At 37.8% G+C, this 15,067-nt stretch overlaps 1 protein-coding gene and 1 long non-coding RNA gene across 2 annotated transcripts; one reads left to right on the top strand and one right to left on the bottom strand.

Annotated features, from left to right (window-relative positions):
* Window positions 1-262: 262 nt before the first annotated feature.
* On the bottom strand, window positions 263-3,801 carry mrps16 (mitochondrial ribosomal protein S16). The gene is made up of 4 exons (XM_030421468.1): window positions 3,639-3,801; window positions 3,381-3,415; window positions 1,233-1,499; window positions 263-691 (listed from the first exon to the last, which is right to left on the bottom strand). The coding sequence occupies exons 2-4, from the start codon at window positions 3,391-3,393 to the stop codon at window positions 555-557; spliced, it is 417 nt and encodes a 138-aa protein (XP_030277328.1). The 5' UTR covers window positions 3,394-3,415; window positions 3,639-3,801; the 3' UTR covers window positions 263-554.
* Window positions 3,802-3,815: 14 nt separating this feature from the next.
* On the top strand, window positions 3,816-14,084 carry LOC115584073 (uncharacterized). The gene is made up of 5 exons (XR_003984481.1): window positions 3,816-3,902; window positions 5,286-5,414; window positions 7,552-7,659; window positions 11,549-11,624; window positions 12,929-14,084. It is a non-coding gene; the product is annotated as an uncharacterized LOC115584073 (long non-coding RNA).
* The last annotated feature ends 983 nt before the right edge of the window (window positions 14,085-15,067 follow it).

Genomic DNA, 15,067 nt, shown 5'->3' with positions numbered 1-15,067 from the left:
CCCACTTCTGATTTCTTTCTTTTCTTGTGTTCGACATCACTGACGTTCACTATTGATTCATGTGTCCACATTCAAATACATGCAGGCCAAAAAAAGAACCAACGCACACCACAGAAGGAGGAATGATTCCAAGGTTCACTAGTGAGGTTGAAAAGAAACAAAACAAATTCACTTCTTGACATTCTTGGGTAGATCGCCTGTAAAAAGGTCAGAGTTGCACAAAGAATAAAAGAAAAAAAACTGCAGCTTAACATCAGACAAATGCAATAATAATGAAATACTTTATTTAAATCAAACAAAACAGTAAATGCAGACAACTGCCTGTTATGGCATTCCACTCTCAAAATCAAAACCTGAAGTTCAAATAAGACTCAGTTTAAATATGAGTTGTTCAGAGCTGCTAGTAAAGCAACTACGACTACAATATGCCATATTTGATGTTGCTTCCTCCAGTCCACCCAACAAGTAAGGACACAAATCAATTGCTTGTGTATCCACATGACTGTGACATCCTTTTGTTCTGGACAGTCACACACAGTTCCCAGCTTTAATTCTCACACTTCAGCCTCCTTCTTTGCCTCCTCTTGACCATCCTCTGTTCCTGTTGCTGTTTCTGTCAGCATTGCTTTGGCTCTTTGACGCTCTGCCTCTGTTATTGTCATGGGGTGCAGAGGGAAAAATCCAGCAATCCCTGTTGAAACAGAAAGTGGAGAAAGGAAGACCATGTCTTTCACTACAATCTTTTCCAACAAACAATGGCATCGACGTTGCCTAGAGATGCTGACATTTTTTGGAAGCTGATGCATCATAACTTTTAAGATAATTTGGATTCCTTGTTGCGGATATCTCTTTGGAGAACCAACTTTGTAATACAGACACTTGTTATTATCATGAAAGGCTAATTTTATCTGTGTCCGTACAATGCTTTAAACCGGAGGTCATGGTTGACGTGCTTGGGGACACAGTTAACACATCAATAATTTACATAAGTCACCTTTACGGCTGAAGATAATAAAAAGAAAGAACTCGACCTTCCAAAGAAAAGTCAGCACAGATAAGTATTTCTCAAGCTGAATATTGCCTAAAAGGCGTTGGTGCTCATAAAAGTTACAGACATACCTCCTTGATTAAACAAATCACTATCGAGCAGCAATATTCTAAGGACAAGCCCACAATGGACTGAAGCAATATTGAGCCATCTTAACGAACATGCTAATGTGATAAATACACACCTAGAAGTTTGGCCACTGGCTTTGTCGGGTGAGCCCCACAGCCGATCCAGTGCTTGATTCGGTCAAAATTGAAGCTGACGAGTTTCTCGTTGTAGATGTTCGGGAGTGGGTCGTAGGTACCCAGCTGCTCTATGTATTTACCATCTCTGGCCCTTTTGTTGTAAGCTGCCACAATGCGATAAAAGGGTCTGTTTGCTTGTTTGTGGCCTGCAAGAGCCAATCGGATGACAACATAACCCCCATGGTACTTTTTCAGCAGGAGTGATGCTGCAGAAGGAGAATAAGCACAGTAAGCATGGTCACCTCACTGCATCAGTGAGAGAAGGGTAACCCACATTCCACATAAAGACTGTATTGTCAAAAGGGGATTTACTACAATATGCAAGTTATTTCCTGTAGACATATTGCACATCATAAAATCTTGTGTACACCAATGATTAACATCGTACTTAGCAACTCTGTTTACCACATCTCTGACTTCCTCCTGCTTCAAACAAAGTAACTTCCTTGAACAAGATGAATGGAAAAACAGTGAAGGGAGGAGAAATAGTGAAACGGCCACAACTTGCTTTGGTATAGAGTTAAATTGTGTCCATTGTTTTTCTCTTTTATTGTGAAATACTACTGAAATCTGCTCCATGAAAGTGGTACAAGTACAGTGTAACTAGTGTATATACCTAACTATGACAAATGCAGTCTGAATCCTTTTTTATAAAGTTAAGTTTCTGTTAGAAGTGTTCCATAAATGTTCCACTATTTCGTCTTATTTTTGACATAAACAGGGTGTCAGAGACATCTAAAAACATCTAAAAACTAGCAATAGAGGTAAATCAGTGCCTCTTTAAAACAGTACAAACAAAACTAAATATCATAACCTTCACAAAGAATTGTATAGTTTTTCAGTGGGAGTATCTAAAAATTTGGAAGCTGAGTGTACTTGATAATTTGTCAACATTTTGTCAATGGATAGTTACAGAAAATTAATCAACATAAAATGCGTTACAATATAAATGTTCATCAAAAATTTAAACCTTAGTAAGAATCTACTACCCCCATACTGATGGTACTTTGGGTTTCATCCAAGTTTCATCATCCAGCTTCACAGCAAAACAGCATTGCCACATTCTCTTAATTTTTGTCCTAATAACTTTCCACTCACTTTTTTGTAAATATCTTTTTTTTCTATTTATTTTCTATTCAACTTGCATACTATGTGTATTTGTCTGACTTTTTTTTTCCTGTTTAGCTGTCCTAACAAGTGAATTTCCGCATTGTGGGATAAATAAAGTCCATCTAATCTAATCTAATCTAATCTAATCTAATCTAACGAACTGAAGGAGATGGGAACTTGTTTGAAACCATTAAGAAAAGAAAAATATCGAATGGAATCAGCTTGTTCAGCATAATCCAAGTCTACTGAACCCCAAAGATACAAAAATAATTTGAAAAGACTTTATTTACACCCTTGACACTTGTGACAAGCTTTTTGCAGACACATCAGACATGATGCACGCTAACACTTTGAGCTCAAAAGCTTCAGAGCTTTAACAAATTAATCTGGAATCTCAGGGCTTCCTGACACTTGGATAATGGTGAACGAGGTGCTTTGATCCATTTTATGCTATTTTTATTTATTTTTTGATATTTCAAATCAAGTATCAATCTACTTCAGCTTTTAGGGAAAATGTTGCATCGCTGTTTAGCCGTGAAGATCCAGAAATGTTGTGTGGACTAAGAAACTACACATGACTTTTAATTGTCATGAGGGTGAGTAGCTCATGACTGAATTTTCATTTTGGTTTCACTTAACCTTTAAGAGTTTTGGGATATATTTTTCCTTATTCCTGCTGTTGGGTTGTCAAGCACTGATTTGGTTAGTTTGGGGCCAAAATACATTTCTGATTTGCTGCTACATTATGAACTATCCAGACCTTTGTGGTCGTCAGGTACAGGTCTGCTTTCAGTCCCTTGAGTCAAAACTAAACATGGAGAGGCAGCATTCTGTTATTATGCACCACACATCCCGAACAGATAAACTTTACAGTGACTATTGTGTGCGTAAACTGCCCTGGTTGCTTTTACTGAATGCAATTCTTAAATAGATGTGATATTACATTCACTTGTCACGCTTTCACACTGTATACTCACATAAATGAACCATGTTGTATGCTGTCTGGATAATCCTGCAACAAGACAAAAGTCACACAAGTGTATATTAGTAACTTTATGTATCAGCAACATCAAGTTGACTAGACACCCAATAACCCTGAAAATGTCCTTTAATGTTAGGAGTGTAGCTACAGAGATGTTGCTAACAGCTAACATTAATAGTACGGAGCCTCTCCTGCATGAAGACAACGTGTGGTTTTAAAAAAAAAAATGCAAATAAAACATATGAAAAAATACCTTGACCGAAGCAACGCAAAATCTCCCCAGATGTCGCCCTTTTAATTGCTGGTCATATAATAGAGTAAAAAGGTAAATAACTGTATGTTTTCAGCAGCAGAGGTAATGTGACATTTAACAGTGCGCCGCCATGTTTAAACAGGAAGTGACGTAGCTGCTCCAGCGTCTTTCCAGCCCCTTGACACAAGATGGCGCTGCTGCACTGCTCTCCAATGTACCACAGAAAACTGAAGGCTTATGTGACTCTTTGCTACTCTGGAAAAGGTACGTTTCTAATGTGAGCTTCGACGTTACAGCTGAAGTATTTTTCTGACACGTTGAAATACTTAAAATAATTTACGTCGCCCTTGAAATTATCCCTTAATAGGCTAAAGTTATCATAACACACTTTGAAATAATATTTTACCCGTAAAAGTTATGTATTTCAAGTTTTAAGTAAAAGCATTGTACTATTACCAGCAAATGTACTTAAAAAGTAAGAGTAGGCCGACACATGATACAGTGTTGGCCCTTTCAACAGTTTAAGGCTGGTATAACATTAAAGTCTGTTAACATTAAATAAGCAGAAGGTAAAGGTCGAGCTCAGTCAAACTACTTTTTATACTGTTGTGTTGTGTTGTACATATCATATTTTATAAACAGATTATGTTTGTTATGTTTTGTATGTCAAACATTCAACCAGTAGCTATCAGGCAAATGAAGTATGTTAAAAGGTACAGTATTTATAAAACATACAGTGTTACCTTAAATCAGTGGTTTTCAAACACAAAAGGGCAAGTTAAAATCTCAAGTTACATCTGTATTCATATCCATGCAAAATACCCTCAAAAGCATGTTATTCCATCATTCTGTACACATTTATTTTTGGTGCCCTGTAAGGTTTTAAAAGGAATTTTTAGGGCTTAAGATTTGCCTCTGTATTAGGAAATGAACATGTACAATGAAAAGATATGGTAACTTAAAAACATAGTCATTAGGTTGTATTTAAAGGTATTAATCAATGTAACTAAATTCTGGGGCACATATGGACTTGCCTCACAGCTCACCATTTGGGAAACACTTACTTAAATGTAATAGAACATAGACTAGATGTATAAAGTGGGAAACAATTGAAATGTAAAAAAAGTTATGTAAAATTTTCTCATCCAAATAATTTTTCTGTCAGGGACTGCTCTTGATGATAAAGTAAACAATTATTTCAGTGCCATATTAGGGTGAAGTATAGCTAAAAATTTTTGCTATTCCACTTAACTCTCATTGGTCAAATACATAGTGTTTATGTATCTCATATGTAGCCTTCATAGGTTATACAAGCAGCCAAATGCCTGACATGTGCGAATATGTAAATGTACTCAAATGTATCTCAGTGCAACGCTTCAAAAACATGATCCAGTTTCTAGTTCTTGTGAAGGTAAAGCGAGGACAAGTATGGTATCATAAGCATGACAATAACAACAAAACTAGCGTTTACATTTATAATTATGACTTTGTAAGTGTCACTCGAGGTTATAGGCTGTCTGGTTATAACTGTGTTGTCAGTCATGTCATCTTTCACGTTCTCCTTTCTGTAATTTCTATTCTACATGTGTTGTGTTGTGCCTTAGCAACGCATTGAATTTTCAAATCAGTTCCCACTGTTGACCCCAGCAGAGATGAAACACTGATTTCCTGAGAGCGCTCATGAATTCTGGGGTCATTACGTTGCCTGATGTCGTCCGAGAGCACAGAGATTTCTGCCCACTGGGAGCCCAACTACCCCCCCAGTATTGGAACATGGTGATTTCACACTCCTGTTGTGTAAAGCTTGTTTTTCTGTGTGTGTGTGTGTGTGTGTGTGTGTGTGTGTGTGTGTGACAAACACATGTTTTTTTCTGCAAGAAGAGGTCACTGAAGACACAAAAGAGATGGGCTCTTGTTCGTGATTCTGGAAATATCCCCCTGCCCTTGTGTGTCTTCATCAATAAAGCCAGTTAACACTTTTAACTGATTGCCAAAAGATAAAAGAGACATAAAACTTTAGTAAAATACTTCATTTAATTGTGCAAAACCCTCTTTTATAAAATGTATTTGAAATGCTTCCAGTAATACAGAGATAGTTTCGTCTCTAATTTAGTCTAACTTATCTAAATGATAAACCATTATTACAGAAGAGCAGCTCTGATGTTATTGCAAATTAATAATGACAAATATTAAAGCCAGAATACTTTAATTACCAAAATAAGATGATACCTAATGCTGTAATTTGAACAAATCTAATTGACATATTGTAACACATTACTGAAAACACTCACATACATCTTTAACTGAAAAGAATAACAAGATTACAAGGATATTAGTTCAGAAAAGATTTTAGAATTTTTGTCAGTTTGGTTTGTCACAGAAATCATGTCAGCAACCAGACAAATAACGCAACACAAAACATTGGCTTCTCAACCACCAGGGCTGAAATTTCACGAGGAGGGTGTCATTATGGGGTTGACCACGTTCTTTCTGTGAAAAAATCTGAAAATGAATAGAGGCTTTACACAGCTAGGCAGCAAACAAAATGCATCTTACATGGTGAATCGGCAATGCGTGATTATCTGAACGGTGACATTGATTCTAGTTGTGGCTCAGTCTCTCGTGAGGACCCCATGCTCTTTGGGATACCAAGACGAGTTGTTCCTCCTCTAATCATCTGTGACAGTTCAGTTAGAGACGCTCAGATGACCAGATATTTTACTTGGAAAAAACAAGACGAGTCTGCTTTAAACGAAGAGAGCTTCTCCAGACATTATAGTAAAAGATGTCTGAATTTAATTTGATTAGATTAGAAGATTCCACTAATATCGTCTAAGCACTGAGCTTGCTATTACATCATGTCCTTATTAATACCTCTCGCTACATCTGTAAGCTGAATTAAAGCAACATTTAAGATCGTTTGAGGTCATGGGTTTATTCAACCTAGCATAAAAGCTGTTTGTGAAACAGTGATGAAATGTAATCTATGGGAGTCATACACATTAACACGAATGTTCACTTTTTGTCATGACCCTCAGCAAAACTTTAAAATGGAAAGTTCATGTGTATGTACATGAATCCTAAAAGTTAAAGGTCCTGTTTGAGAAAAAAAAATAAAAAGATTCTTAAGTCTTACTCCTAATTATCAAAAACTGAAGATTTGGAATGGCAGCCGACCCGTCCTACAATCCCAAAGTGTGACTTTTTGACAAGTTTGGAATGGAACTCAGAAATAAATTGTTCTCACAAATAGGTCCTTTAAATTTCAATAACTGACTTTAGCAGATAAACAAAATCACAATGTTAAACATTAATCAAAGTGAATCCTACAGAATAAATGTCGTGTCTGATTCACAAACTAAAAATATCTTTGTCTAACCTTAATCAAAGTGCTTTTGTTGCCGAAACTTAACCACAGACCGGATGCAAACCCTGGATTTTAGTGTCATGGTCTTTGTCTTTGTACGTCCACAATCTACAGCAATCTCCTTCCTTTGACACCAGCGCAATTCATCAATCTACTGTTTCATTTTGTCAAAGAAGAGTGGTGTCACAAAATGGAATACAAAATGAGTGACTATGTAAATGAATCCTGTAGATCATATTCTGCCATGTTTTTTTTATGATATAACAATATAACGTGATAGATCTTTCCTTTTTAATCAACTAACTGCATGGTTGTGCGTTTAAGTTCACACTTTCTGTCATGATTTACATCCTTAACACACTGACAGAAAACAGAATTCTTTTTGGAAAGATGTGTATTACTTTTTTTGGTCAAGAGTTAGATGAGAGGGATTATCACACTTTAATATTTACATGCAGTTGTACATGCATGTGGGTTGGGGTGTCCAAAAGTACATCTTGCAAAACCTTAACGTTCATCTTCTAATGCCCGCTGAATTATTTTCAGACAAGAAGTCGCTTTGGAGCACCTTGAAGCTTATACATGGCCGGTAAGAAGACACCTTGGACTTCCCAACACAGATATACGACGTATAGTAGACATTAATTCATATAGGTGAGTGGTGTTCGCCTTTATGCCTTTAAACTATGTAATGAAGCCATTATAAGCCCATGAACAATGGGAGGGCAACGAGGAAGGCCATGAGACCTTTCTCTGTCCAAAACAAGACAGCACAAGTGAATATCAGTTTCTTGAATGAGCCACACCACTCATAAACAAGTTTACATTTCCATGACTACTTCTGATGACCTCTCAGTAGTCATCACTACATTGTTACACAAGTGTTCAGTACACATGGGTATGACCACGCCCATTTTTACCTGTACATTTTCAGGACTGCATCTTACACAGTTGTGATACTATTGTGATGACAGAATCAGTCAGACAGACAGAGAGACATGGTGGAAACAATACCAGAAACTGGGTAACACTGATCCGCAACTTAAAACTAATGTGGGCCAGAGGCGTAAAGTGAGGAGCCAGTGGCCCCTTTCCTACATTCTACCTCTGTAGGTCCAGCACCCTCACTCGTACCACACCCATCTTTAAACTCAGCCTTGATGTTTTTTTTGTTTTTTTTTTACCTCAACTACACATCTGTAAAGTTTCAGGACGGCATCTTGCATAGTTGTGATGCTATCACAGTGACAAAATCTGTCCACAGACGGACATATAAACATCACATTCACAGCCGGTACTAGAGCTTTTTTTAACCACTGAACCGCTGTGCCAACCAAACCTCTCTAAAGGCTCCTGCCATTTTATGCTTCTTACTTCTGACCACCATTTCTGCAACAGATAATGCATCTTCTAAGGCAAATCATCAGCAAAAAAAAAAATCAGTCAATGTGCTCATCTGGACCAAGTGACAACCAAAGCTCCTTATTAACAAGATTAGCTTCTCTTGCATATTTTATTGCTGGAAACTTCCACATTGATTTGAAGTTTGTATCTATATATAAGCTTTGCTTAAAACTGTTTATAAATTGTTTACAACACACTATAATGTAACCCTGAGCAGATACTGTCTGAGTTCACAGTAATTTTAACAAGTATAATGAACATACAGTAATGGAAATCTAATGACAACTATATTGAGTAATCATTTACAGGCCATAAATCTGCTTACCACTGTGTTTTAGTTTGGTAAACTGTTTATGAAGTGTGTGTAGTTCTTATAAATGCTAAACAGGGTAGGTTTTTTAAACTGAGTGATCCTTCTTAGATTTTTTATCTTCATGTATTCAGTAGAAAGTCATGGAGATACCGACTAGAAATGTTGCTTCACTGACATCCAGTGTAAAGAAGGTGCACATGTGAATTCCTATTGAGATTCAAATTTGTGTGTTTTTCCAACCACTTGGTAGTTTATGTGTTTCATTTTTAAAAAAAAGTTTGTTATTTGAAAGGAACCACATATGCGTAAGATTCCTCAGCACGGTTAGTCAGAATAATGGATCCTTTCAATCACAGGCGCCGTGTGACTTCTAGTCTGTGAGCTCTTTGTGATGCCCTCCACTTTCTTAAGCATCTGTGTCCAACTCGAGTGGAGATAGACGTTATGGTTGCAGAGAGCACCTAATGGAAAGACAGGATTCGGTCACAGATGGGGGGTCAAGTGATCTCCCTTCTCTGGAAGGATCTTTCAGATGGTTGTGGTGAGACTAATTGTGATAGCATGCAAAATGGAGGCATTACTTTTATGTTCATTAACAAAGAGACTTTTTCTTTTTCTGCCACTTTTTTTCCTAACATTTGACTTCTCTCGCAGCTTCTGATTAGTACAGAAATGTTGTGTTCTTTGGAATTGCGAGGCATGTGGTCACTTTGCCACAGTCAACAAAGTAGTGAATGTTGTGGGTTATACACAGCCCACTTCATTTAACACATATGTCAAATGTCCTCAAAATCTGATTTGAAATAACTAATTTGGTTACTTAGAAAAATCTTTAATTCATCACTAATTATGTAGTTAGAGTGTTAAATTACTAAAGCAAACTGTTGTTTTCTCCCTTTTTTCAAACATCTGCAACAACTAGGTCTACACTGTGTTTCAGTTTGCATTCAAAATCCATTATCTTGGATATAAGTCTTCAAAAATCAGGATACGTTTCAAAAATAGAAAGCTTGCGGGTTAGTCATGATGAACTCATTAAAATAATGCTTTAAAGTAAACTTTTTATTTGCTTTTGATGCCTTATTTCTTCTTCAGCATAAGAAACAGGAGGCTGTCCAAAAATGTATCCCAGTTGTCCAAATGAAAAGAAATCGTTTGACACCACATTTTCACGTCTACAACAAATGTGCCTGTCTGCTTATAATGTGAGCTTCCCATCTTGTTAAAGTGGCAACAAATAACTTCCCCCCTTAGCGTTGCACGTGGTATTATGGATGCCATCGCTGTCACACAGACAACTGGATCATTTCCGTTTGCCTCAGAGTTGCAAACAACAACACCACAGGACAAAACGTATTTATTCAATCACTGAGTCGACAATAGAAATGGATTGCCAGTTGAACTTCCTTTTCCAGGATGGCAAAAAAACATTGTATAGTGTTAGTGAGGTTTACGACACAGATGATTAAATTATCTTATATCCATTACATTGTGCAATCAACATTTACTACATACATTGCAGCAGAAAACAGAACTACTGCCAGTTTAAATTACATTTTAAAGGACCATTTAAATTTTTAACAAGTAACAGGGCACATCTCAGGTAAGTTTCCTCCACTGGAGCCAGTAGAGAAGTTAACTAAGTTAAACAACATTCTGACAGATCATTGGTTGAAGGTTAAAAATTGCGCTCAATCAAAGACAAATAGATATAAAAAGAAAGCTGGGGCACATGTAACTAAAGTCAGAGTTGAATTAAGAAATGTGAACTTAAACTCAAGTTTTGAGGTACTTGTTCTTTACTTTAGTATTGGCATTTCATGTGTTCAAAGGTAGATACTATTTCATGTCCCAATGCCAAAGAGTTACTACTAGTTCCTTCCTGCCGTTTTAGGGGGGACAGGTATAAGCTTAATGGAGTAGAGCACATGTGTGAGGAGAGCATAGTGATTTGAACCCCCAGACAGTGAAGTTGCATTCACAATGTCTTGCCATGTCGGTGTCGATTAAAGGAAGATTCAAGATCGTGCGTTTTGAGAACACTACCAACATAGAAAAGAGGATTACAGTTACATTTCAGATAAAAAAGAAAATAATCACATGACCTTCATATAAAATGGATATAATATAATAATAATAATAATAATAATAATAATAATATTTGGTCTTAAAATGCTTCTTAAGTGTTTATTCATCAGTGATTATGACAAAATGCGTATACACTATGTACTAATGAGCTCAATCAGCTGCTGAATTTGTCATTTTTATGCTTTATGCATTTTGCTGGTCATTCCTCTGAACTACATTGTGAGTTCAGGGCTTCTATTTGTAATTGAGAATTATAACACAATGGGTTTTATTACTTTTTTTAAAAGTACAGGAGCTGAATACTTCTTTCACCACTGTCACAGTCTAGATTAGACACAGTAAGATTATAGTTAAACTCCAGTTAATAGTTTTTACACTGTTAATAAACACTGAAGTGCTTTGTTAACCATTTGTCAAGCAGTTGTAAAGGTTTATACACATCAGTTGCATAATAAATGTTTTATAATTAATTCATTATTAAGAATGAAATATTAAAGTCTGATTAACTATAGATTTACTGTTTATTAATGATACATATTATAAAGTCTTACCACTAACTCTATTTCTGTTTGTAGCAGAGGGAGGTGAAATGCTAAAAAAACTCTTTTTAAGAATGCAAATCATTTACACCATGAAATGATTGAAGGCCAGCGAGGGCAGACGGGGTAACTGTAGCTAGTTAAAGGTAATATTTGGTCACATTCAGTCAGCACATCACATTGTGATTTCTTCTTTTAGAGGTCGTGACCTGCTTCCTGTGCTGCTGCTCTCCCCAGACCTCGGCTGGCAGAGCTGAAACGGCAGAGCCACACTGGTAGGTTGTGTGAGAGGACAAGTGGATTTGGCATGCACATCAGAGCGTGATACCCAAGCATTTTGGTCCTATCACATGCCACACACACACACACACTCACACTAGTACAACACACACACAGAGCATTCTTGGTCGTGTAAAATGGATTGTAACACTGGCCACTGTAATGAAATGATGCCAGCAACCCACAGTATTCCTTTACAGCCAAACACATGAAAGGTTTCAGTGTACCCTCAGTGTCCGCTGTTGTTAACAATTGTAGATTTTCTTGCAATATAAATAATCTGTTTTTCTTGTACTGACTGCTACTGTATATCTTCTTTAGGTTCATGTTTACTGGACAGGACACAAACAGGTTTATGTTTGACAGTCTTAAAAGTAGGTTTTAGTTTTTTAATTTGATCAATAAAAATGCTCCAGTTGATATAAAAAAAAAAAACCTTCTGGTTGTTTTCCAGTCAAACCTTTGAAGGGATTTCAGCAGAGTGGCAAATATCATCAGGGACAAATTCTCCCAAAATGTTCGTTCACTGATTTAGTCTCAGTCATATTCGTGCATGCTTCAGGGAAATCTGTTCATCTGTGATCTCTCACATTTAGGTGTTAGTGTAACCTGTAGCGACAGAGTTACTCCTTGTGTAACTGTAATGAAACCCCTCTCTGAGGCTACTGACACTAAACCAAAGGCTGCCTTATCTTGGGGACATCGTAGGCGGCCATGACAAGTTATACACCATTTAAAATGTTGCATTATCGCAATGCGTTTGTGCCGGTCTGAGGCGAATCATCAAAGACACGAGATCAGCGGTTGGCTATGACATGGTACCTTGTTTATGCACGACTCAGAGTAGCAGGCATGGCGTTAAACTCTCACGACCAACGCCATCCTCGCATAAACAAATGTTTCACAAACTGGCTGCAGTGAAAGTGTGATTCCATGTGACAGTAGAACAGAAAGAGGTGCTTTAATGGTTTTCTGTTGCGTTAAACAGAAGCGGACAGGTGAGCTCTGCGGTGGGGTGATAAGAGCCCCAGGATACACAGACAACGGGTTTCTTAGCATATTGTGTGGGGAGGATAAAGGAGCACTGTTGGACTTCCCCAGATGCGGAGGAGACAAGAGTCGCCATCGTGGCATTGTCATGTGCCTTGTATTTTCTGCTTGTTTGTTCCTCGTTACTTCTCGGCCTCAAAGTGTGAGATCATCTGTCTTTGTGCAGCGCATTGTCCACCATCCTTATTGTCTTCCAACAGTTCCTTACTGATCAAACTACATTTGCACCCTCTCTTCTACCCATCTCCAGAGTCACATCACCAGCTCGTACTGCCTGTGCCAGCTGAAGGTGTTATTGAGGATACACAGAATTCACACTATAATGAGCAGTGACAGGATGTCACCCACTCTGCCACAGATCAACCCCCAGCACCCACCTGCACCCATCCAGCTGAGTCCGCCTGTTTGTGTGATGTCACCGCACCGAGTTGTTGTCTCTGTAGAGCCGATAGGCCTGTTGACGGTGTTGCAACAAGGAGGCAACACTCACTCTGTCTCCTCGTTCCCCGCCTTGGCCTGATAAGACTGAGTTGTCCTCTCAGTTTTACCACAGTTGTTCCATCGTTGGTGTTTTCCTCCCTCTGATACCTCTGATCTTCTTGGAAGTGAGAGCTGCCCTCTTCAAGTGGCCTTTGGGCTGTGTTTGATCACTGTTTGAGTTATAGTTGTCTCCGTGAGTCATAACTCAGACGCCAGACTCGGATGTCAACATAACATATGTTGTTTTCCAGCCCCGTTACCACACATTGTGTGTGAGTAGAGTACAGGGTGATGTAGGAAAGAGTAAGATTCTCGAGCTTTTTGGCTTTGGATAAACGGTAGGATAAAATATCGCTACAGGAAAATACTGTATTACACCTTCTTATCGATATGATATCGATAAATGATGGTACTAAATGTTGATATTTTCATTCAAACATACAGGCTGTCTAAACGTTTGATGTTACCAGAGTCACAACTTCATGACTACTTGTGGTGTGTAAACTTCTGTAAACTCAATTTACACAGATTTAAAAGTGAGGCATAGTTGTGTCCTTCCTTTAAAGAAATGTTCTGCTTTCTGCCCATTTAGAGCTATTTTATGTTGTAATGATGGCACACATGGACATGGACAAGTTGCAGTCAGTGTGTGTGCTAAAGAGGCTAAAGACTTAAAGCACATTTTTATAATTTTTTCATCTACGTTCATGTCAATTTCTGTCAATGAATACATTCATTATTCCTGCTTTTTGCCCTTTATAGGAAACAATTTTATTGTCAGTTTAAACTGAAAGGTATAAGTTAGACATACAGCCACACATACAGATCGCTTTCATAAAATGACGTTGAAGAAGTTATGACCTTATTGCATATCACATGATATCCTCAGATCCAGATCTGATTTAGCAGCACACTGATTCGGTTTAGCAACAGGACAGATTGATGTAAAGAATAATTCTTCAGCCTGTTGTTTTTAAATAGAGACTCTAAATGGTCTGTTGAATGGCAGAAGTTGGTGTTGTCCATTCTCCAAATGATTGCAATGTGTCAAGTATTGCAGAATCACGAATTGTGATACCATTGTGATCATGGGTAATTTATCATAAGTTCTTCTGTGACTCCCACCACTCCTTTGGATATCTCTAGATTAAACACTTTGTCACTTGGGAAATGAGTGATCTAATTGTTCATGTTTGCGGTCTGAAGTATTATAAAGTGGAAACAGACAACCTTGCAGCCCCTAGCGTTTCCAAGTGGTATTATTATTTGGCGCCACTGGAGACAACTGGATTGTTTTCCATTTTCCTCAGTGTAGCATCCAACAACGCAGGACAAAATGCGAGTTTAGTCATTCATGTAATGGAGACGTAGAAGCAGATGGAAATAGTACTGGGCTGCCAGCCTGACTTCATTTTCTCAGGAGATTTCTGCGTTTGCAGGTGAAACTGTGCAGTGCAAGTAAGGTTTATGGGGAACCAATCCTAACACCAAAGATGTCATCATTCTATAACCATTAACTTGTTTAAAAACATCAAAAATAAATAAAGTGTTTCCAGTTAAACAAAGAAATCTTCTTTTCTGGTCTTTCACCCCATTTTTTGACCCCTCAGATTCAAGATGTTTCTTGAAAGGACCATTTCAAAAAAGCTTTGTTGTGCACACTGTAGTCTTTATGGTCGTGTAAAATACGGTTCTCTGTTGTACTTTGGAAAATGTATTACATTTTCCGAGCCAGCAGCCTCGCCTTTGCAGACCTTATTTTATTATACCTCTGTGTTTCTTATACAGTATATGAACTGTATAGAGCCGGCTAGGTGGAGACTGAACAGCGGGAGTTCAAGCAAGGTTCACACGTATGGCTAACTTGTTCCAAATGAGTGTGAGGAATGCCTGCGTCCTCGCTCTCCTT

Source organism: Sparus aurata, chromosome 6 (genome assembly GCF_900880675.1).
Source record: "Sparus aurata chromosome 6, fSpaAur1.1, whole genome shotgun sequence".
In the NCBI taxonomy this organism is placed as follows: domain Eukaryota; kingdom Metazoa; phylum Chordata; class Actinopteri; order Spariformes; family Sparidae; genus Sparus; species Sparus aurata.
Note: the sequence above shows the minus strand (reverse complement) of the source record. Positions and strands in the feature narration are given on the sequence as shown.

What these genes read in the sequence shown, in the direction of transcription:
- mrps16 (XM_030421468.1), bottom strand. An exon ending in GCCAGTGGCCAAACTTCTAG is followed by an intron (nt 692 to 1,232) that starts GTGTGTATTTAT and finishes CTGTTTCAACAG; the next exon opens with GGATTGCTGGATTTTTCCCT.